Source organism: Anopheles coluzzii, chromosome 2 (assembly GCF_943734685.1).
Source record: "Anopheles coluzzii chromosome 2, AcolN3, whole genome shotgun sequence".
Classification (NCBI taxonomy): Eukaryota; Metazoa; Arthropoda; class Insecta; order Diptera; family Culicidae; genus Anopheles; species Anopheles coluzzii.
The window spans coordinates 14,512,645-14,533,104 of NC_064670.1; the positions used below are offsets into that span (position 1 = coordinate 14,512,645).

Here is a 20,460-nt window from a genome sequence, read left to right on the forward strand (position 1 = left end):
AATGATCTAACCCGAACGTCATATAATTTTGATTTGGAGGGATTTTACGCGCTTCCAGCAGCAGTTGGAATGATTGCAGCGGCACTTGGTTTAATTCTTGTTTAACATCCAAGCGAAGAAGAAGCAGACGGTGCGAGCAGAAAATCGCGAGAAGTTCGTTCCAAGTGCAAGTCAGTGACCAGTAAATCGGAAAAAAACACATTATAATCAAAGGTAAGTCATAATTTAGAAGTTTAAAACAATTTAGTGTGTAAAAAAAAGGGTAATGGTCCAATGGGTCGATTTTTTCTTGCGGCATCCAGTCCTTTGGGTGGTGTCGTTCAGGGAATTTGTTGAAAAGTAGCGTTGAAAATTATGCAAAGCATTGCTTTCTGTAGCTTTTCTTTCAAATTCAGTAGCATGATGAAGTTTCTGATGCAAAACTGCACACGAAACACGCTCTGAGTCAGCGGAATTGTGACCGGTTTGTTCTGGAAAATTCCAGAAGCAAAGCGCGTGGTGTTCTAGCGTGCTATGCTTGTACATGGGAGTGAGCAAGAGGGAATGTTCTGGAACGAGCCGGAACGCTTGGAAACAAAATGGAGTCAGCTCCCCTGAAAGCAGTATGGATTTTGAAGTTATTAGCATTGCTGTTAGGTTTACAATTTAGTACCTTTTTCTGTATTTTGTAAGTTCAATGATTCGAAGCACATTTTGTAGGAATTTGCGGATGACCCATGACTCACATCCATTTCGCCGAGTACGCTGCATGCGCTTAGAAAAACGCGTGCTTTGGAGTTTAGCATGGAATTGAAGTGAATTAATTTTTATTTTATAGCCTCTAGAGTGTTATAGTTTTTTTAAATGCATTTCGATAAAACTAAACTAATATTCGAGGGAAATAGGACGGACCCATGCCCCGAGCGCGTGAGAAATGTCCTAATTTTTTGCCGTATCATGCCGCATTGGGGAGTTTGACAGATGTCATGGAGAAAAATCGAAGAAAAAAAACGTGGTATTCATGAATCGACCACACAATTTTCGCAAAATAGATTCGGTTGTTCAAATTAATTATCCTACGAATTCATCGGAATCATACGTAATTTGGAAGCTATCGCGCAGTGTTTTACCCCGGTTCCAGTCGATTCTGGAAACATCTACGGCTCCCCAAGCGCATGGTTTTCGCTTCCGCTTTGTCGTGTGAAGAGAAACGAGGTGGAGTGAGAAGAAACTTACTGGAAGAAGAAGGCGGTGAAGGGCAATAGCGGAAACAAAATGGAGGCTTATGCAACTAAATCTCACATGTTGGTTGAAAAGTGATTTTCTCATGGTGTACTCAAGCGTTTTGTTAGAAATGGTTCCACGTGCGTTGTTCGCGTCGGTGGCTGGATAAATTCCAACGAACTTTTACAATGATGTTTCGCCAAGAATAGCACATGTCATGGCCGGCCACCCTTTGCCGAGAAGGAGAGCGAAAGAGACAAAAAGATGATGGAACGTGTGTGTTTCCATGATGCCCAAAGAAGGCGATGGAAGTACCGCGCGCGCATCATGCGTTAGGTCTCAGGCGGCGACGGCGGCGACAGTGGCGGCAACGGGCAGCTGTTGGCTGACTGGTTGCAGCTGTCCTGGGTTTTTTTTATTGCGACGAGCGCCTTTTTGTATATGGCAAAATGCCCCGTTGCTTTTTGAAGCTTATGTGTTGTGTTGCGATGATTGAACGAGGCGCGGGAAGGTTAGGGTCATGGGTTGTACATTTTTATTTTAACATCACGATTCTCCCATTTATCTGAGATGTGTGTACTCCTTACTGTGAATAAATTGTAAATGGTTTGTGGTTTCGTTTTCTCTCTCTCCCTCGCACGTGTGTTGCGTGTTCGCAGATGGCAGCCGCAAAAGCACCAGCAGTCGGTATTGATCTGGGTACGACCTACAGCTGTGTCGGAGTGTTCCAGCACGGCAAGGTCGAGATCATCGCCAACGACCAGGGCAACCGAACCACGCCATCGTATGTGGCCTTCACTGATACGGAGCGTCTGATTGGCGATGCTGCCAAGAACCAGGTGGCCATGAACCCGACCAACACCATCTTCGACGCGAAGCGTCTGATCGGCCGCAAGTTCGACGATCCCGCGATCCAGGCTGACATGAAGCATTGGCCGTTCGAGGTGGAGTCGATCGAGGGCAAGCCAAAGATCGCGGTCGAGTACAAGGGCGAGAAGAAGTGCTTCTTCCCGGAGGAGGTCAGCTCGATGGTGCTGACCAAGATGAAGGAAACGGCCGAAGCCTACCTGGGCAAGACGGTGACGAACGCCGTCATTACCGTGCCAGCCTACTTCAACGACTCGCAGCGCCAGGCGACGAAGGATGCCGGTACCATCTCGGGACTGAACGTGCTGCGCATCATCAACGAGCCGACCGCGGCCGCCATCGCGTACGGTCTGGACAAGAAGACCGCCGGTGAGCGCAACGTGCTGATCTTCGATCTCGGCGGCGGCACCTTCGACGTGTCGATCCTGTCCATCGACGATGGCATCTTCGAGGTCAAGTCGACCGCCGGAGACACCCATCTGGGCGGTGAGGACTTCGACAACCGTCTGGTGAACCACTTCGCACAGGAATTCAAGCGCAAGCACAAGAAGGATCTGTCCACCAACAAGCGCGCCCTGCGCCGACTGCGCACGGCGTGCGAGCGCGCGAAGCGCACGCTCTCGTCGTCGACGCAGGCGAGCATTGAGATCGATTCGCTGTTCGAGGGAACCGATTTCTACACCTCGATCACGCGCGCCCGCTTCGAGGAGCTGAACGCCGACCTGTTCCGCTCGACGATGGAGCCGGTCGAGAAGGCGCTGCGCGACGCCAAGATGGACAAGGCGAGCATCCACGACATCGTGCTGGTGGGTGGATCGACGCGCATCCCGAAGGTGCAGAAGCTGCTGCAGGACTTCTTCAACGGCAAGGAGTTGAACAAGTCTATCAACCCGGACGAGGCCGTCGCGTACGGTGCCGCCGTCCAGGCCGCCATCCTGCACGGCGACAAGTCGGAGGAGGTGCAGGATCTGCTGCTGCTCGATGTGACCCCGCTGTCGCTCGGTATCGAGACGGCGGGCGGCGTGATGTCGGTGCTGATCAAGCGCAACACGACCATCCCGACCAAGCAGACGCAGACGTTCACCACGTACTCGGACAACCAGCCGGGCGTGCTGATCCAGGTGTTCGAGGGCGAGCGCGCCATGACGAAGGACAACAACCTGCTCGGCAAGTTCGAGCTGAGCGGCATCCCGCCGGCACCGCGCGGCGTGCCCCAGATCGAGGTGACGTTCGACATTGACGCGAACGGTATCCTGAACGTGACGGCACTCGAGAAGTCGACCAACAAGGAGAACAAGATCACCATCACGAACGACAAGGGCCGCCTGAGCAAGGAGGACATCGAGCGCATGGTGAACGAGGCCGAGAAGTATCGCACTGAGGACGAGAAGCAGAAGGAGACCATCTCCGCGAAGAACGCGCTGGAGTCGTACTGCTTCAACATGAAGGCCACCATGGAGGACGACAAGCTGAAGGACAAGATCACCGACAGCGACAAGACCCTGGTGCTGGACAAGTGCAACGACACGATCAAGTGGCTCGATGCCAACCAGCTGGCCGACAAGGAGGAGTACGAGCACCGCCAGAAGGAGCTCGAGTCGGTGTGCAACCCGATCATCAGCAAGCTGTACCAGGGCGCCGGTGGTGCCCCGGGAGGCATGCCCGGATTCCCGGGCGGTGCTCCGGGTGCGGGCGGAGCGGCCGGCGGTGCTGCCGGTGGTGCCGGTTCCGGCTCGGGACCGACCATCGAGGAGGTCGACTAAATCACTCTACATTCCGACTGATGATGGCGCGTCGTCGTGTGTGTGTACCACAAGACTATGCTGTCTGCAGAGAGGGGAAAGGACGGGAATGCAATCGCTTCTCCGTGCTTCAACAAAACCATTTACCACCAGCGTCATCTTCCCTCTCTGGCTCAGCTAGCGGCGCTACCCCCCTGGACAACACATCATCTTGCCCCCACTGTATTTTCACGTCGTACGCTGCTTGAAAGCTAGCTTTTTCGCAGTGAAAAACCAAACCCGACAGCACCAGCCCTCTTTTCTTCTGCCAGTCTTCTTTTGATCTTTTTCATCTTCTCACCAAAACACCACCACCTCAGCAGCCAGTCGATTAGTGGCCATTTATCATTGTAGTTCGGTAGGGAAAGGCATTACTTCAGCGATCGTTGTGTGAGAGTGTGTGTGTGCGCACGTGCGCTCGCGTGATATATGCTGACAAGTATTTTACTTTAATGTTGAATGTTAGTTTATTTTGCGCTTCTCGGGTCTTCCTGCGATGGGAGCGGAGGAGGAGAGGTCGCGCAACCCAGTTTACACGATTGCACACGCGAACACTTGCTCTTCTCTTGCCCAGCCAATAATGATATGCGCGCGTAAGTGCTGATTGAAATTTTAAACAAACGAAACAAGAAATAGACCAAACAGATCAATAAAAGAAAGCTCTGTTAACACTCCAATGAACAACATCTCGATTGGAGCGAAATTAGAAAAACGTTTGTTCTCTTCATTGGGGCTTTGGGGGGGGGGGGGGGGGGATCGGGAAATGATGACAAATAAGAATTGGGATTGAATGGATCTGAATGAAATTTTGAATGGAAATTGAATGGAAATCTTTATCTAGTTTAAAATCTTGAACTGTTCAACGCGTAGGATGTTTCTTTATCTCTTCATTTATTTTTATAATAGCCGGAAAAAATGTCATCAACCATGGATATGGGATGGGATAGTGGTAACTGAACTTGAGAAAACACGCTCGGTGAATCAGCCTTCTAAAGTGTCTCCGCTGTTTATTTACGAGCTGCCGATTGCTTTTATGGAATTTTCGTCTCCAAGACATGTGTCCTCCGTGAATGGCGTGGGTGGTTGGTGTGTTGGCTCGTTCTCGGGCGCTTACCGGCACTTTATTTCTGTTTCTCACCGGAGTTTCTATTTTTAACTCGATGTAATGCGCGCGCGAAACATTGTCGGCATGGCAAACTGCGCGAACCTTGTAACAAATGCATGAACGAACTGTTTAAATTACAACTCAATGCCAACTTTGCGTGCCGTTACAGGGGTTGGACGCGGCAACCTTTATTGCACGTGACAATGGTCAACTTGCTCCAGACGCAAGCCAATAAGGCCATACAACCGAGAGAGAAGACCATAAACAATGAACGCATGTAAAAGAAACTTGTTCTCACACTTTCCTTGAGCTACCATTAACTTTCTAGTTGCACAAATGGTGTGCAGTGTGTGCTGTCGTGGGTGTTACGCCCACAGTTCGCGCTGACTTTGTTCTCGACCACTTATCGATCGGTGTCTGAGCTACTCTTCCATTCCTTGCAAGGATGAGCTACTTTGCTGCAACATGTCTGGATGCTGATTTACGAGCTTGTTCGTGTGTGCCATGCCGCTGAGGATGTTTTGCAGGTTCCAGTCCTTTTTAAGCAGCGAATCTTCCAGCAGAAAGTGGCCGTGCCGTATACAGCGTACACCGGTGCAATGTGCGCACGATTTCAGGTTGATGCCAATCTCGTGGATGAGTTCGCCGAGGTACGCTTCCGTCTCGTTGATTGCGTGAATTTCTAAAATTTCATAACGTTGTGTGTGAATAGAACGGTAGAAACATTCCCATTCGACTAATGCTTACCGATGGTAAAGAAAGGTTTCCGATACTCTGCCAGCCGTATGCCGTATATCATTGGTAGCCGATTGTCCGCCGGTCGTATCGTGCCTTTGCACGCTAGCTCGTAGGCGGCCTGCGACTGTATGTCGATACCGCTCAGCTCGAACATTTTGCGCTGATGTGACGCCTGTATTGCGGCCAGCAAACGGCCGATCTTTTCCGAACCTATGTGACTGATGGTGGCCCGTGCCGTTACTCGCGAATCGGCAAAGTGTGTCTCCGTGGCCTTTCCCAGGAATCCGGTCACCCGGTACACCCGCAGCGGACGGTTCTGTTGCAGTCGGAAGGCAAGGTTCGTTCCATTATTGATGCCCAGCGCTGCAAAATGAATGATGGGATCGGTTTAGACCATGCACACAGGACACAGAGGACAGCAATATTCCAGCTTTACTTACCTATTACACCACTAGTGAAGCGTCCATGATTAGCGCAAAATCGACACTTGATATCGTCCGGTTGGTAGCGTGGCCCCGTTACCAGCACGTTGTCGGAAAGGTCTTCCACCTTTCGAACAACCAGTTTCGCATCGAGATTGTTTTCAATAACGACACGCTGAAGCGAAGGTCTCACTTCGAGTTGGTTTAAATCTAAAACAAGCCCAAAAGTATGGTTTTTTACTGCATAAAAACAGTCACATTGGGGTAGGTGTTTCACAAACACACCTTACCTCGGCATAAGTTGTGAATGATTGTGTTCCGAACTTGCTGCACCGTTACTCCGGCGGGTTTGTACAGATTCACCACACCGTTTAAATAGTTCCATACCGTTGGAGCGTGCTTGACTAATTTCAGTGCCATGTAAATTGAGTTTTACCGAGAGTAGTGCAGTGTATTTTTCGGTTCTTCTTCTTCTTCTTATTTTGTGGAGCAGGATGTAGTCTTCTATGTTTTATAAAGCCTATGCTTAATAAAGCCACATTCAAAGACGTACCGCTCTTAGGTTTTCGACTGCCTGAGTCATATACCTCTCCAATGTTGGTACCGTTGTATTTGTGTTGTTTACTTGATGATGGTTTTGACATTTCTATGTTGTGTTTATGATTTGTCTTTCAAAGTTCATATGATCATGTTATCTATGTTTTTGTGTGCTGTTCAAACTTGCGGTTTTTTTCCATTATAGGGAGATTTTTGTGTCTTGTATGAATCTAATTATTTCCTTTATTATTTTTCCATCATTATTTTTCCAGTGTTTGCGAAATAGGTCTTCTTGGATGTTGGGATATTTCTGTCTTTCATTGTTGTATTTTGTACAGTGAAATATTTGGTGTTTGCCCGTTTCCTGTACTTGGCAAACATCGCATATATCATTTTCTTCTATTTTAAGTATTTTTAGCCAGTATTTGGAGAAGTCATGTCCTGTTAGTATCCGATTCATAGTCTTTATTTCATTTGCATTGATATTTATCGTTTTATGCCAGTTATCTCTTTTGAATTCTTTCTGGTATTCTGCGAATTTTTTTCCTTTATGTTGTATTTCCGTTGTGTACCATTCCTGCGTTTCAAAAATCATTCTTTGTTGAAACATAAGTTTGATGTCACTTTTTCTTAATTTGTTTTCCATAATGTTGTCAGCCGTCACTCCTTTTTTTGCTAAGGCATCCGCCTTTTCATTACCTTCGATATCGATATGTCCCGGTAACCATCTGATTTGTGCATTTATTTTTAAACTGTTTTTAATAATATTGTATGTACTTTCCTCTATATTGTTGTTATATTGTTCCCTTTTGATGATGCTGCAAGCCGCTTTACTGTCCGTATATATTTTTCGGTTTATGTTTTGTAATTTTCCGTTCTGCGTTTTGTTTACATTTTGCGCGGCCCCGCAATGTGCCGCATTTGACGTTTAGCTAATTGACCGTGTGTTTATACACCCAGGGTTGGATGCGCCATGATAGAAATTCGAGTTTTCACACGGTTTTCCCCTTGCTTTACTAGCTTTATGCAGAGAAAATGCGATGGTATGAATTTTCCCCAATTGATTCGATGATTTCCATCATTCGTTCTACGCTTCTGCGCGGCAGTTGCGCCGTGCGAGAAGAAAAATAAAACCCCTCCGCTGACAGGCGAGATTGACAGTTGACGCCAAGAATGAACCCAATTTGCCGGCTTGGTGCCAAACATATTTTGCGGAAAACTATTCCCGGAAACGGTAAATATCTTCGCAGCCGTGCGTGAATCCCTCGGAGGATCGCTTGCCCTAACTTTACCTGTTCTGATTGCAGTCGTTAGCAGAACCTTTGCCAAAATGGTCGACGCCAAGCTGGATGCCGTGCCGGTCGTGGACATAGACGAGGGCATTTTCAAGTACGTGCTGATCAAAGTGTACGACCAGGAGCAGACGGACGGCACCACACCGTCCAAGCTGATCGTGCGCGGCTTCAACCGGGCCCAGTGGCATTCGGACATTTACGACGAGGTCAGCTCGGCCCTGCTCGGACTCGGGCTCGAGACGGAGTGTCTTGGTGGTGGGCGAATCGAGAACCGGTCCGACCTGAAGCAGATCAAAGTGTACGGGTATTCGCAGGGGTACGGCAAGGCGGACCACATCGAAACGCGCATGCTACTGCTGACCAAGTACCCGGACCACAACATAACCTGCTCCGATGAAGGATACTGAAGAACGGAGGAGGAGGGGAGGGTGGAAACCAAACACCTTGTGAGCTTTATATTTATATGCAAAAAGTTTTGGAACTGAATACACGTAATGAACTTGTCCGTAGTAGCTGAGACGAAATGGGAGTTGTGTTGCATTCACGTCTTGAAGGTAAGTGTGAACCGATGGTATTAACTTACGATTAGCTGTTAATCTGTAGTCCTTAGAGATAGCCGGGATTATCGATTCCCCTGCGGACTGCCTTCGCATATACCCTAAGCTAAATCAGGATTCAAATAGCACTTAGACAATATTTTTTTTATTTTATTTTTTGCAAAATTCTCTAAAAATTTTATCAAACAAATCACAAAATCCTTTCAATCCAATGAACACCACCACTCGAGCACACGGACCAACGGACACAAATGAAAAGGGTAAACGACCGGACCAGGAGGCAATGAAAAGTAACCATCTTAACGATGATAGGCGGAGTGGAAATCGATTCTGTTTCGCTCAAAGGGATTACATTAAATATCAGTTACCGGCTTGGAGCAAAAAAGGGTAAGAAGCCCTATCGGTAGGGGAAAGGTCATTTTATTCGAATTTGAACGATTGATTAAATCGGTCGGCAATCGGATGTGCTACAAATCCCGCAACGCAATTTCTATTCCTTCTGGGGAACATTAAGCGGTCCTTCTGGGCGAAACCAAACATGTTTAAACGATTAGCAGAAAAAGCGACATAAATTAAAAGCGCATTTACAGGCGCTCTACTTGGTGTAATGTTAACGAAACGGCTAACCCTGTTTTCGATACCACACCACACTGTCCATGGTAAGCTGCTGATCTACTTATACACTGTCGAGAAGGTGGTGCACATTACAATTCAATACGGCCGATTCATCGCCGTTTCCCAAATACGGTATTGAAACGTTAACTCGCATCACAATGTGGCAAAAGGTGAACCAACCACGCGAAAAACTAACAAAGACAATCCTCGGGAAAAAGGCCACCCTTTTGAATAAACACCGCGTTCGGTGGCAATGGTGGAAAAGAAAGGAAAACACTAGAAGATATCTCACGTTAGCGAGGCGATCCGCCCAACATGCCCAACATCCATCGAAACGTGAACCCGGGACACCGTATCTCGCTGTCGTTTGCGTGTTCGGCACATTCTTCAAATAAACAACAAGAAACCTTTGCACAGGCACCCATAGGTAGGAAGGGAAGGAGGAATAGATCCGTTTTTTTGTTGTTAACCCCACAAGCTCATATGCTACCCACCTTTTTTTCTTCTCTCCGATGGGGTTTTTTTTGTCTGTTCTCGTCCTCCCAACCCAAAGATAGGGCGCACGCGAGATGGAGGAAGGTTGAGCTTTTCCCACGTTTTCTTCTCGCCCATCGGCTCGATTTTCGGTTTTCTTTCCACTGTTCTATAAATATTTATACGCGGATGCCTCACGGGATGCCACGCTTTCCATTTGCTGCCGAGCCCACCGCCGGCCCAGCCGACTGGCAGCGGCAAAGGAGGGCTCTCTCGTGCAATTCTTAAAACAGTGAACGTTCACGTCGAACGGTTTTCTTTTTATCCTGCCCTTTTCTAGCCTGCTTCGATTGTTGGCTGATGGAGTGGGGTGGGTCGGGTGTGGGTTTTAAGATTGTTGTGTTTCGCAGAAATGCCTCGACAGGAATGGCAAATAGAAGCGCCTACTGTGAGCAGGATTGGAAAAACAAAACAGAAAAACAACGAATACCACACCGCAAGGGTTTTACATACCTTTCGTAGCACATGGACGGGGGAGCCGTAAGCTCGTTGAGGGTATTAATGATCGTTTATCGGCTGCATATCCGAGAAGGATGATCTTTTCAATTCAAGTCCGATTTTCTCAATCCCCGATGTCTTTAGTGTAACGAATACCAGGTACTATTAGCTTAATGCTTTTGCCTTTTAAAATAATTCGATCTATTTTCCGATGTCTTTTTGAGGTGTTTCCACTTTGGCGGCAAACAATGAAACGATCGGAAGGGGATTAGTTTTTCATACAAAACATCGATTTATTTACTCGTTCGTGTTAAATAACTCTTTTATGCCACTTTTAGTACACACTGCAGCCACACACATACACACACACACACACATACAAACGGCATTGGGAAGAAGTGAGGAAATGCTTGAAAGTCCAGCCCACTGATTGCACTGCAGTTGCGTCTGGTTTGGTGCATTATTTCCCCCCTCTTCTCCACCATTTTTTCTGCCCCTTCCAAACCGGTCGTAATGTATTTCCTCACTACACTTGCTTCTCTACATTTAATGATAGTGTCACAATATCTATTAGTATACACCCGAACATTAGTCTAGAGCATCGTATATATATAGCAACGTACAGCGAAGGTTACCTTCTTCTACCCTTTTCCCGCACGCTGCACACTAAATACTAACGCAAGACGCACAGCATCTGCGACACGTTTTTTCCCCTTTCTATTCCGGTTTTTTAGGGGGAAGGGTATGGTCTTAAGGAGTTAAGCACAGGAATCTGCTTTGCTTACAATGTCTTACCGTAATGCGCAATGATGCACGCACGATCTAAGGAACTTCCCCAGCTTGGTGGAAGAGTTTGCCCGCTTGTCCCAACTTGGGTTGTGTCCTATGCATGTGCAGGACACACACACCTGGAATGGCATAAATAAAGCAACAATTGTAACATAACCAATCTCCCATACGCCACTGCTACTACTGCTAAATGCTACTACTAGCGCTACTGCTAATTCCTATTTAGTCATCCGTTCACAGTTACTTACTTTCATCCGTGTATATAATTGCCTAAACTTGTCTAGCGTGCCCTGGTTTTGCCGCTTATCAAATTACTGTTTAGTATTTACTACTTATCAGACAATACAGTCCTCGGTGTTGCTGCTTCATATATCTTGTTTTAGTTGTTTAGTGTTTCATATAATGCTCTTACTACTTATTACATGTACAAACATTCAATTGAGTTACAAGAGGCTCTTTTGTGCACAGGACGTTCCATTATTGGCAATCGATAGTGAATTAAACCGAACCGAGTTAAATAAAGGAATAATTTCATTAGCAATAGCAATCAGCTCGTTTTTGCTGAACAACGAAAGAATGATAGAAAATAATTTAATTAAATGTTGAAAGCGATCGCGAAGAACTTTGAAAGACTATAAAAAAAATCCTCAATCAAGCGTTCTGTCCATCATTGCCGTTTTGCCTGAAGTCCCTTATTTTCTATTTTCTTTCTATATTATGTATCGATATGTATCAGTGACACACAGTAGTGGGCTTATATAAATATGTAAAGATCCTTCACCGGGAACATCCGCCAACCCCAAATGGGGGAAAACAGAAGAAACTGTTTTGAGAGCATTCTGCCGACTTGTCTTGTCGCAATATCGCTTCATTTTCCTCTGCGGGATGGTTCTTCTCCACATCCCAAAAACCCCCTCCGGTATTGTTCCAGACGCATGCAAAAGTTGGTTAAAAAGTTCATAGAACTCACAGATTTGGTGCGTATTGCGGCGGTAGCTGCCGGGATTCGGGGAACCCGGGGGAAGGTGGCCTGATCCAATATGAGCAATATTTGTACGTGTTGTGTGTTATGTAGCGGGGAGGTGATGGGAAAGATACTTTCACTTTCTTTGCCTCCTCGTTGTGGGAGTGCACGTGCGGTACTTTCTCCCGAGAGTCAGTTCAAAATTGTAGGCACACAGGATGATGACTGTTACAGGTTTTTTTGTTTGGTTACTTTTTGGCGGGTTTGATTGACGGTTTGACGTTTTAGCCTCCGGAGACAAGTGTGACTAGGGGCACGTGCTTCGATCTCTCTGCTACCACTACTGTAAAGGATGTGTGTATAGTGTTGTACCGAGGAGGGCACGTCTTGTCGCGTGCCGTGATTGTAAACTGTTAAAGCTACTACAGCGCCCTACAAACCCTGACAAACGTTGCGAAAGTTACAAGACGGGAACGGTTCCGTTCGGTACTTGGCCGTGTTTGACTGATTGCTTTGCCGAAGGCAGTCTAGCGGAACGGGTTGGCGCAAGGAGGTTCTGCTGTCTTCCCTGCTGTATTTCTCTACCCTCTACCCCTGCCATCTTCGCTCTAGTCTACATTTATCTTAAAAACACAGTACAATTCCACTGTCAGCCTACAGTTCAGTACAACGCCTCTGGCTAACGGGGACTTTTGGGCTGTTGTTGCGAAGTACGCGTTTGTGTCACATTTCGATTTGTAATAGAACACTGCAGAAGCTGCTTGTGCGCTGCTTCCGATCCTTCGAACACTTACACGTACACAGTGAAACAACACACCGACGAAAAGCACGTAAACCGTGCAAGAGTAGAGCGTACTGCTGCTGCTGGGCGCGGGCTCTGCCCTTCGCTATCAATGTTCCTCCCGCTGGGGCGAGCGTTGCGGCGTGCTAGCCCCCGGTCCGGGGTCCTCCGGCGCCTGCTCTGGACCCACCGACTGGGGACAGTGGATCTGGGCCTCGACGCTTATCTCCTGGTTGCAGCAGGACACGCCCGCCTCGTTCAGGTTCGATTTGCTCGAGTCCGACTTGGCGATCAGGCTGGAGATGTTGGCCGTGATCGTCTGGAAGTCCTCGGTGATGATGTCGATTGTACTGTTCAGGTTGTCGTTGAACTTGGAGTTCTTGAACAGCTCCCGGCGGCTGTTGATGGTGGCCTGCTGCTCCTGCTCGCTGCCGCCGGCAGTCGCGCGATCGGCTGCGATCGTCGGCGACACATTCCGCCGACTGCCGGGCGAGAGTTGAGAGTTGTGCTGGTTGAGGTTCCGCACCCTGGCCGCGCCGCCCTCGTCCACCTCCAGCGGCGGTTCGTCCACGTCCCGCAGGCTCAGCTCCTTCGAGAGCGGTGACCGGCAGGGCGTAAAGTCGAGACTGCCGCCAACGCCGCCGTTCGTCGCGATGGCGGACGACTTGCGGCGCAGCTCGCGCAGCCGCTTGAGCCCGCTGAGCGTGTCGGGCGGTTTCGTTGCGTCCGCGCTGCTCAGCTCCACGTTGCCGAGCACGAACGGCAGCTTGAGCGATACCTCGCCGCCCATGCTGCTGAGTATTAGCTTCACCTTGACGTAGTACGAGACGTAGATGGCGAACACGTTCTTCTCCTCGGCGCTGGTGGCGGGCGCGGACAGCATGCCGCGGGGCGCACTCGTCGCCAGCTTGGAGTTGTAGGCGGAGGAGCTCGGGTCGGCACTGTTGCTGCTGAATAAGGCACCTTCCACAGCGATCCAGTTTTTGGTGGTGCCTGCAAAAGGGAGTGTTGTTGTGTGTCGGTTAACGGATGAAAGCAACAGGAATGCCCAACAACGCCAATCCCAACAAGCCAAGCCCCCCAAAAGATCAATTTATAACGCATACATCAACCGGAACGACCCCTTGAGCGGTCGTTTTTCTTCCTCACACAAACGCCACCAGTGGTGCGGAGTTAAATAAGGACATTCTACTGCTGTTGCTACTCTCCCCTCAATGTTTGCAAACCAAACATCCCCAGCTCTCGTCATCTCGGATGGTTATAATTTATCGACCATATTCCAGGACCGCAAAGATTGACCTTTTGATGGTTTCTGTTGCCACACACACGCACGCAGTTTGCTTTTATACTTTCATGCAGAATAAAAAAACCATGGAGCATGCATTATTGCCGCCAGAACGGGGAGGGCGGATATGTCTGCCTACATTTGCACGCTTCCGGGCGCGTTCCACGTTGCCCGTTTCACGCAAAACGCAAACCAAACACGCCAGCACTTTTCAGAGTGTGCTATCCTTGGTGCGTTTGATACATCTACGAAACACTCAACCCACACACACACACACACACACACATCCCATCCGCAGTTGCCCATAAATATCACTTACCACGAACCGGAAGCAGCGAGTAGGACGCGTGAAGCGTATCGCCCGGCCCGATGTGTTTGCTGACGTCCACCTCGGCGACGATGTTTTTGAACTTGCCATTGCTGAACATGCACACGTCGACGTGCTGTACTGCGACCAGCTAAGGGGGCGTTCGGAAGACACGGAAAAGGGAAAAAGGGCACCACGAAGGGTGCATTAGTATGCTTTGTTGTTTGCAGAGGAAGGTACGCAGAAGCAGAAGAAGAAGAAGCAAAACTACCTCCCTCATCGAGGAATGTCCTATAGGATGATGCTTGATACATTGCTTACAGGTTGTTTGCCTAGTTTGCTGTGTGTGTGTGTGTGCGAGGGTCTGAAGCGTTCATTCCTTTTTCCACAGTGTAGCAGTGTATTCGTTTCGCTTTTATTGCACCGGGAAGGTGTACTACAGCTGCATTCTGCCTTTTTGTATTAATACCCCCCCCCCCCCCCCCATTACTGTAGGGTGTAGTTTTGTCTATTGTTGTCGGCAATGGATAAACATGCTGATACAGTAAACCAGATTAACTTGTGGGGCCAGCATCCTCCCAGACATCCGGCTGTGGTGGCTTGCAGGCTTGGCGAGAGAATCCTTTCACATCTACTTCAATGTGTGTAACGGGCGTAATGTTAACATTTTTAAAAATAGGCTTATCTGTGCTAAGGAAGATCGCTAGAAGGAGATAGGAGTAGGAGGAGCTTGCTACTTGCAGTGTGAAAAGCCTCCAACCGGTACGCCTCCAACATCGCTCCTACATTTTTGCTCTTTGCAAAACTCCAAAGTCTAACTCCGGTGTCCGTTTTGATGAAGTTTCTCATGAATATTCATGTCTCTTTGCCTTTGCCGGCAAAGGGACACCAATGCATGTACTAGCCCGCATGACGGATGACGTACGAAATAGGGCAAAGAGGGCGGAAAAGCGAAGGCAACATTATGACATAGTTGCCGTTCCGGTTAATGGAAACAGACATGCCCGGGAGTTGGGCGCAGCAAGTGAAAAATCTCTTCCATAAGTGTGCCTTTGCGATGGGCTCAATTGCTGTCAATTCAAAGGGTCAGGCTTGGTTGTTCGGAAAGGAAAGCGGAAAGTAGAAAAGCTGCAGAAAAAAAGCTAATAAAGCACATTAACGGATCAGCGTTACGAGCACGGCGCACGGAATTTTAAATGTTGTTAAGTTTGCATTAAGGACGGTTTCGTCGGACCGACCGACCCCGTCGTTGGGGTTTCGTCGTTCGCCTGTGCTCGTAGTTAATTAATTCGAGACGTTGTTGGTTTATCATTAGCGATTCTTTCAGGACACGTTCAGCGTTCAGGCTGCGACGCTTGGGACGCGTCCACTGACCCCTAACCCCCGTGACCTCCCTCGAGGGAAGGGCAGCTGGTGCAGATGGCAGATAAAATAGCGTCTCGGGCTTGTTCGTACGCAGCGCCTTAATCTTATCATTACGTGAAATTAAATCCGATAGCCTGTTGGGAAATCCCTTCCCCAACCCGAACAGAGCCGTGAGCCACGCACACGCATATATGCACGATAAATGCGTGTAATGAATTTAATTTAATACCCTTCAATTGGATTCACGTATACATACATGTTCAACTATTCAATTGCATTTCGATTAAAAAACGGCGCCCGCATGGAAACTGATACACTGATTGTGTGCGGGAACAAAACTGCACCGAACAATGGGATCGGGCAGACCAGAAATGTGGATCGAAAATGTATCAGTAACAGTGTGGTAGCATGGATTTTTGTAGCATAATTAAATTTTAACAATCATGCATTGTTTGCTGAGCAGCAAAAAGGACAAAAGGGTGGCGCTTGCTCAGCTTGTTGACCATTGTTGGAGTAAATTAAATCATATAAATGTTCCACGAACACGTGCCATGCCGAGATGCTGGACAAAGCGTATCGTGACAATGTGCGGATTGTTAAAACGAACACAGCGTTGCCGTGTTTGCCCGGAAAAAAGTCATGTGAATTTCGAAAATCTTTTACAAATTAGCCATAAATTGTGGTTTTACGGCTTGCGCACCAGAAAAGCTGTGTAGTTTATTTGTTTCGTAGAAGAATTTTCCTTCTGTGATAAATTGTGAACGAGTGATTTCGCAGAAACTAGCCTTTATCGTCGTACTGTGAGTTCGCTGGGATAGAAATATGTCACTGTTCTGTCACTTGGCAGGAACAATCTGTAGAGCTTCTCTGGGTGCGTGTGTTGAATTTATGGAACCGTTGTACATCATGTCCCACAGTAACGCTCGCTCGAGGGATGGAAAACGATTCCTGATAACCTTTTTTTTGAGGACGGTTTCAAAACTAGCTCAACTAAACTATGGTTCCACACCCCATCCATCCTCCTCATATGTATGAGTTTGTATCTGTAGCTGCATCACAGGCAGTTGGAGAGGCGTAGAATATGTAAAGCCCCCGTATAAAAACCGTTAAAAATCCATTTAAAAAACGACCAAAGATACACGATGTGGGTTTTGCAGAACAGGTTGCTCTCTGTTTTTCTGCGTTTTTGCGTTTCTCTCTGTGTGTGGGTGTGTGTATGTGTTCTAGGTTTTGCTTACCCGAATTTTCCGCACAATTTTCCTGCTGTCGTTCTTGATGTCGAGCGTGACGGTAACGTTTTCACCGTGCACGTAGGCAGCCTTGTTGAGTGATGCTTTCAGGTTAACGCGTCCGTCCGCCCACAGGAACGGCTTATCGACGGACACTTGCGGACCCTGCAGGAATATTTATGGCAGCAATCCAGCAAAATGAAGGAGAAAATATGCGTGTAAGTAAAGAGAGATTTTAGATAAAAATTGACGTTTTTTTAAAGTTAGCACATGAATAAAAATTCTATAAAATGTTAAAATAGTAAAAGGTTAATATTCGACATGTTGGATGGATTGTCCCCTTTCATCGGCAATTTTGCTTATTAACATTCTTGCCTTTAAAAAATCCAAAGAACGCTCTTTACGGCATCAAACGCATTAAAGATTTGGAAATACCGCTCAAAACATAAAAGATAATCCCTTTGTTAAAATTGCACCCATTCATGGCGCAGGCTCTGCTAAACTGCAAACATTCATTCACAAAAAAGGCGCCTACAAGTATGCAATTCAGGAAACAATACTCGTAATAGGCTTAGTGACTGGAATGGAATAATGAAAAAGGATGGGTAGGATTTTGTGAGGATTAAAATGGATTCTCTGCCAATTGTGTGTGTGTTAAGTCTGCACCAAATTCCTTTTAAGAATTAATTGCCGATCGTTCGAACAGCTCTTGATTTTTACTCATCAATTTCATACCCTCTCGCATCAACATATATCTTCTTTTTAGCACAACCTTCTCCCACGTTCATTTGCTTGAAGTATTGCAGGCTATTCTTCTAGGAAACCGAAGCACAAAAGATGCTAGATTGTGTGTAAATTAAAAAAGCAATTCTCTACAGCATTACAAACACAACCCGTTCTGCGTCGATTGTGACCCCGGTTTACTTGGTAGCCACCCAAGAAGAAGCATCTGTTCGGTATCAATTATTTACGTCTCGAACGTACCGTACTCATGGTAACACTGATGGCTTAGTGTTTCGTAGAGGAAGATCTCACCCAGGGACAGAAGGGACAATGTTCTGTTCTTGTGCCAACGTTCCGAGTGGCTATCGAGCCCTTGTAGTGGGGCCCGGAATGGTATCCCTCTCGAGATGCGGTCAGTTTTTATTTGAGTGTTTGTTTTTTTGTTTATTCTTGGTATACGCTTTGCTGCTACTCCTCCATTTTGGCCCGAGATGCCCCGACCCGGCTGGAAGCATGTCCAGCAGAGGACGCATCCGGAATCATCCCTCATCATAAAGGCAAATAATGACCTTCATAATTGGATAGCGCCGCAGATTTTGGGGAAACAAGCCGCACAGGATCTCACATACGGTGGAAAGCAAAAGTGAAAAGAAAACCGACTGGCTGGCTTCGTTTGCTGTCACCCTCAACCGGTGTACTATTGTTCGTATTGCAAGTTTGTGCCGATCTTTTGTGCTATTCGGGCGACCTAAAAATAGCACCACCCTTAACAAACTACAACCATTTACCGCTAAAAGTGACAGTGTGTGGGCGTGCACGCACTGTCCTTGCCACTATCCCTTATGCCACTGTCATTATCGAGCGTGTGTAGCATTTGTGCGCTAAATTTGGTCCCACTGGACATGAATAAATGATACGCAACGTTGTGCGCGATGGGCCAAGTACATACCGACGGTGATGATGATGATGATGCTGCTGCTGCTGCTGCTGCTACTACTCGCGAGCACTACTTCCCGTGCGGTAGTTACTATTTCCCCGAAACTGACGCAACTGTCGGCCAAAGTGCTTGTCATCAATTTATCCTGTTTAGCGAGGGCAGCGGGTATTTTTGACCTGCCGTTCCAGTCAGATCTCCTGTCGCATCTCATTTGGGCCGATGTATGATAACTATCTGCGTGCCAATGTCTGTGCATTGTTGGCCTGCTGCCCAACCGGGGTCAAGTCTCCTGCCTGCGTCACAATTCCACCGGTTTGGCAATAAAGTAGCAGAATGTATGGTTTTCCGGTACCGGCACTAGGATTGCCATTTTTCATGGAGGCGCATGGTAGTTTACGAAAATCACCTTAATTTTAGACGTTACGCTTGCGTCACTGGCCCTGTGTGTGATTGTTGTTGGGTGTGCTCGCGGTAGTGTGTGGTTACATTTTGACAGCTAGTAATGATTTACTTTGCGGCCATAGAACATACACAGCAACGTTGTGTTTTAGACAACGACCTTTTCGAGGGTTGTTCGCGTGTGTGGGTTCATTTTACCTGCTCAGCCCCCAATGTTTGTGGGAGCGTTTTATTTCGGTTCGATATTTAAATACACCCAGACTCAACAGTTGTTTGGCAGGGGCAGTGGAGATATGTTAAAGTATTCTAAGGAAGGTATGTGTGCGAAACATAAAATTAAACAAAAAACCAGCGCCAATCGTTTGCTTGCATGTCTTTGAATTCGTCTCAAGCGACCGGTTTTCAAGCAAAACACCCCACAACATTACTTCAACAATACTTGGAAATCATGGAAAAGTGTCAAAAATCCTCAGAAAGCTCTGTAATGTGACGTAAAGCGTAAGGCAAAGAAATATAAAAATAAAACATCCATCTTCTTACTAAACCGTTATGTGTTTTTCTTGCTAAACTGTGTACGAAAACATTTCTCGTTAATAAAACATAGAAGGGATATGGCCACGAAAGAAAAAAAAAAACAAAAATCCTAAATTTGGGCTCAATTCGAAACCGAACAATTCGCCGAAGCAGCAACCTCTTTCTTCGGTAGCCGGTTTTTTTTTTTTTTTTTTTTTTTTTGATAAGTTAAACCTTCTCACACCGACCTCACACACACCTTCCAATCCAATCCCGAGACAACGGTGTGACAACGTCTCTTTCCTCCCTTCCCCCTCCCGTATTCTTTATTGTTTTTGCCGAGAATTGATTGCAGTTTGTATTGGATTCATTTTATCCTTCATTTCATTTCCCGCATCCTGCACACCCCAAAGCGTAGAGCTTAGCCAGCCGTTAAGGCTTTCCTCGTAGGCTTTCGCAATAAATTACATTGCCACACACGTACACACACACACACAAACATACACGTAAATAAACGTACACACACTCACCTTGTTCGTCTCGGTCAGCTCGATGATGGCATGATCGCCGTACGACTTGATGCCCCCGTTCGTGCTGTCCACGCTGCTGCTGTGCCGGTGGAGCGAGGACAGCTTGAGCGATTTCGGCGACAGGCGCAAACGGAGCGCCCGGGGGATGGTGGTCGCACTTTGCGCGCTCGTGTCCGTCCCGATCGAGGCCTGAGGGATGAGCGCCGGCGGGCTTTTCGGGCCGGCCGGCCCGCCGGACGCATCGCCGCCGTACGAGTTGTTGACGGTGGCCGTCTCGAGTGCGGCCGGCGCTTTGGTACTATCAAGGCAGATCTTATGGATTAATCTTATACCTAATCTCACAGTTGATCTCCGCTGGACACGTTCGTCACCGGATGCTTCGGCTGCTGAGCGTTTTTGCAGTGGCGTGCGGGCGCGTCCCAGTCCCGACGGTTCCCGGTCGCATGGTTGGAAAATTGTTTGCAACAAAGAGAAACAAAAAAGCGAAACACAATCAACCTCACCGGAAGGGACATCGTAAATCAATTAGCCCTTGTGCAGGAAAAA

At 47.5% G+C, this 20,460-nt stretch overlaps 4 protein-coding genes across 7 annotated transcripts in view; 2 read left to right on the plus strand and 2 right to left on the minus strand.

The window, feature by feature from the left end:
- The first annotated feature begins 76 nt into the window (after positions 1-76).
- LOC120950548 (heat shock 70 kDa protein cognate 4) lies at positions 77-4,563 on the plus strand. Its single transcript, XM_040368674.2, has 2 exons — positions 77-213; positions 1,863-4,563. Exon 2 carries the CDS (start codon positions 1,863-1,865, stop codon positions 3,831-3,833), a length of 1,971 nt encoding a protein of 656 aa, XP_040224608.1. The 5' UTR covers positions 77-213; the 3' UTR covers positions 3,834-4,563.
- A 265-nt stretch (positions 4,564-4,828) lies between these two features.
- Positions 4,829-7,192, minus strand: LOC120950551 (pseudouridylate synthase TRUB2, mitochondrial). Its single transcript, XM_040368676.2, has 4 exons — positions 6,407-7,192; positions 6,135-6,326; positions 5,704-6,057; positions 4,829-5,638 (listed from the first exon to the last, which is right to left on the minus strand). The coding sequence occupies exons 1-4, from the start codon at positions 6,534-6,536 to the stop codon at positions 5,379-5,381; spliced, it is 936 nt and encodes a 311-aa protein (XP_040224610.2). The 5' UTR covers positions 6,537-7,192; the 3' UTR covers positions 4,829-5,378.
- Positions 7,193-7,754: 562 nt separating this feature from the next.
- LOC120950552 (sex-regulated protein janus-A-like) lies at positions 7,755-8,472 on the plus strand. Its single transcript, XM_040368677.2, has 2 exons — positions 7,755-7,887; positions 7,961-8,472. Exons 1-2 carry the CDS (start codon positions 7,827-7,829, stop codon positions 8,353-8,355), a joined length of 456 nt encoding a protein of 151 aa, XP_040224611.2. The 5' UTR covers positions 7,755-7,826; the 3' UTR covers positions 8,356-8,472.
- Positions 8,473-10,360: 1,888 nt separating this feature from the next.
- The window catches only part of LOC120950547 (uncharacterized), a 39,531-nt gene continuing 29,431 nt past the window's right edge, over positions 10,361-20,460 (minus strand). For 3 of the 4 annotated variants that reach the window (XM_040368671.2, XM_040368670.2, XM_040368672.2), the window contains exons 7-10: positions 19,915-20,300; positions 16,822-16,977; positions 14,231-14,369; positions 10,361-13,619 (exon numbers count right to left, since the gene is read on the minus strand). In XM_040368671.2, coding sequence (XP_040224605.2) covers positions 12,736-13,619; positions 14,231-14,369; positions 16,822-16,977; positions 19,915-20,300 — 1,565 coding nt within the window. In that variant the 3' untranslated portion in view covers positions 10,361-12,735. The remainder of the gene's footprint in view (positions 13,620-14,230; positions 14,370-16,821; positions 16,978-19,914; positions 20,301-20,460) is intronic. The other variant, XM_040368673.2, reaches the window with a different exon arrangement.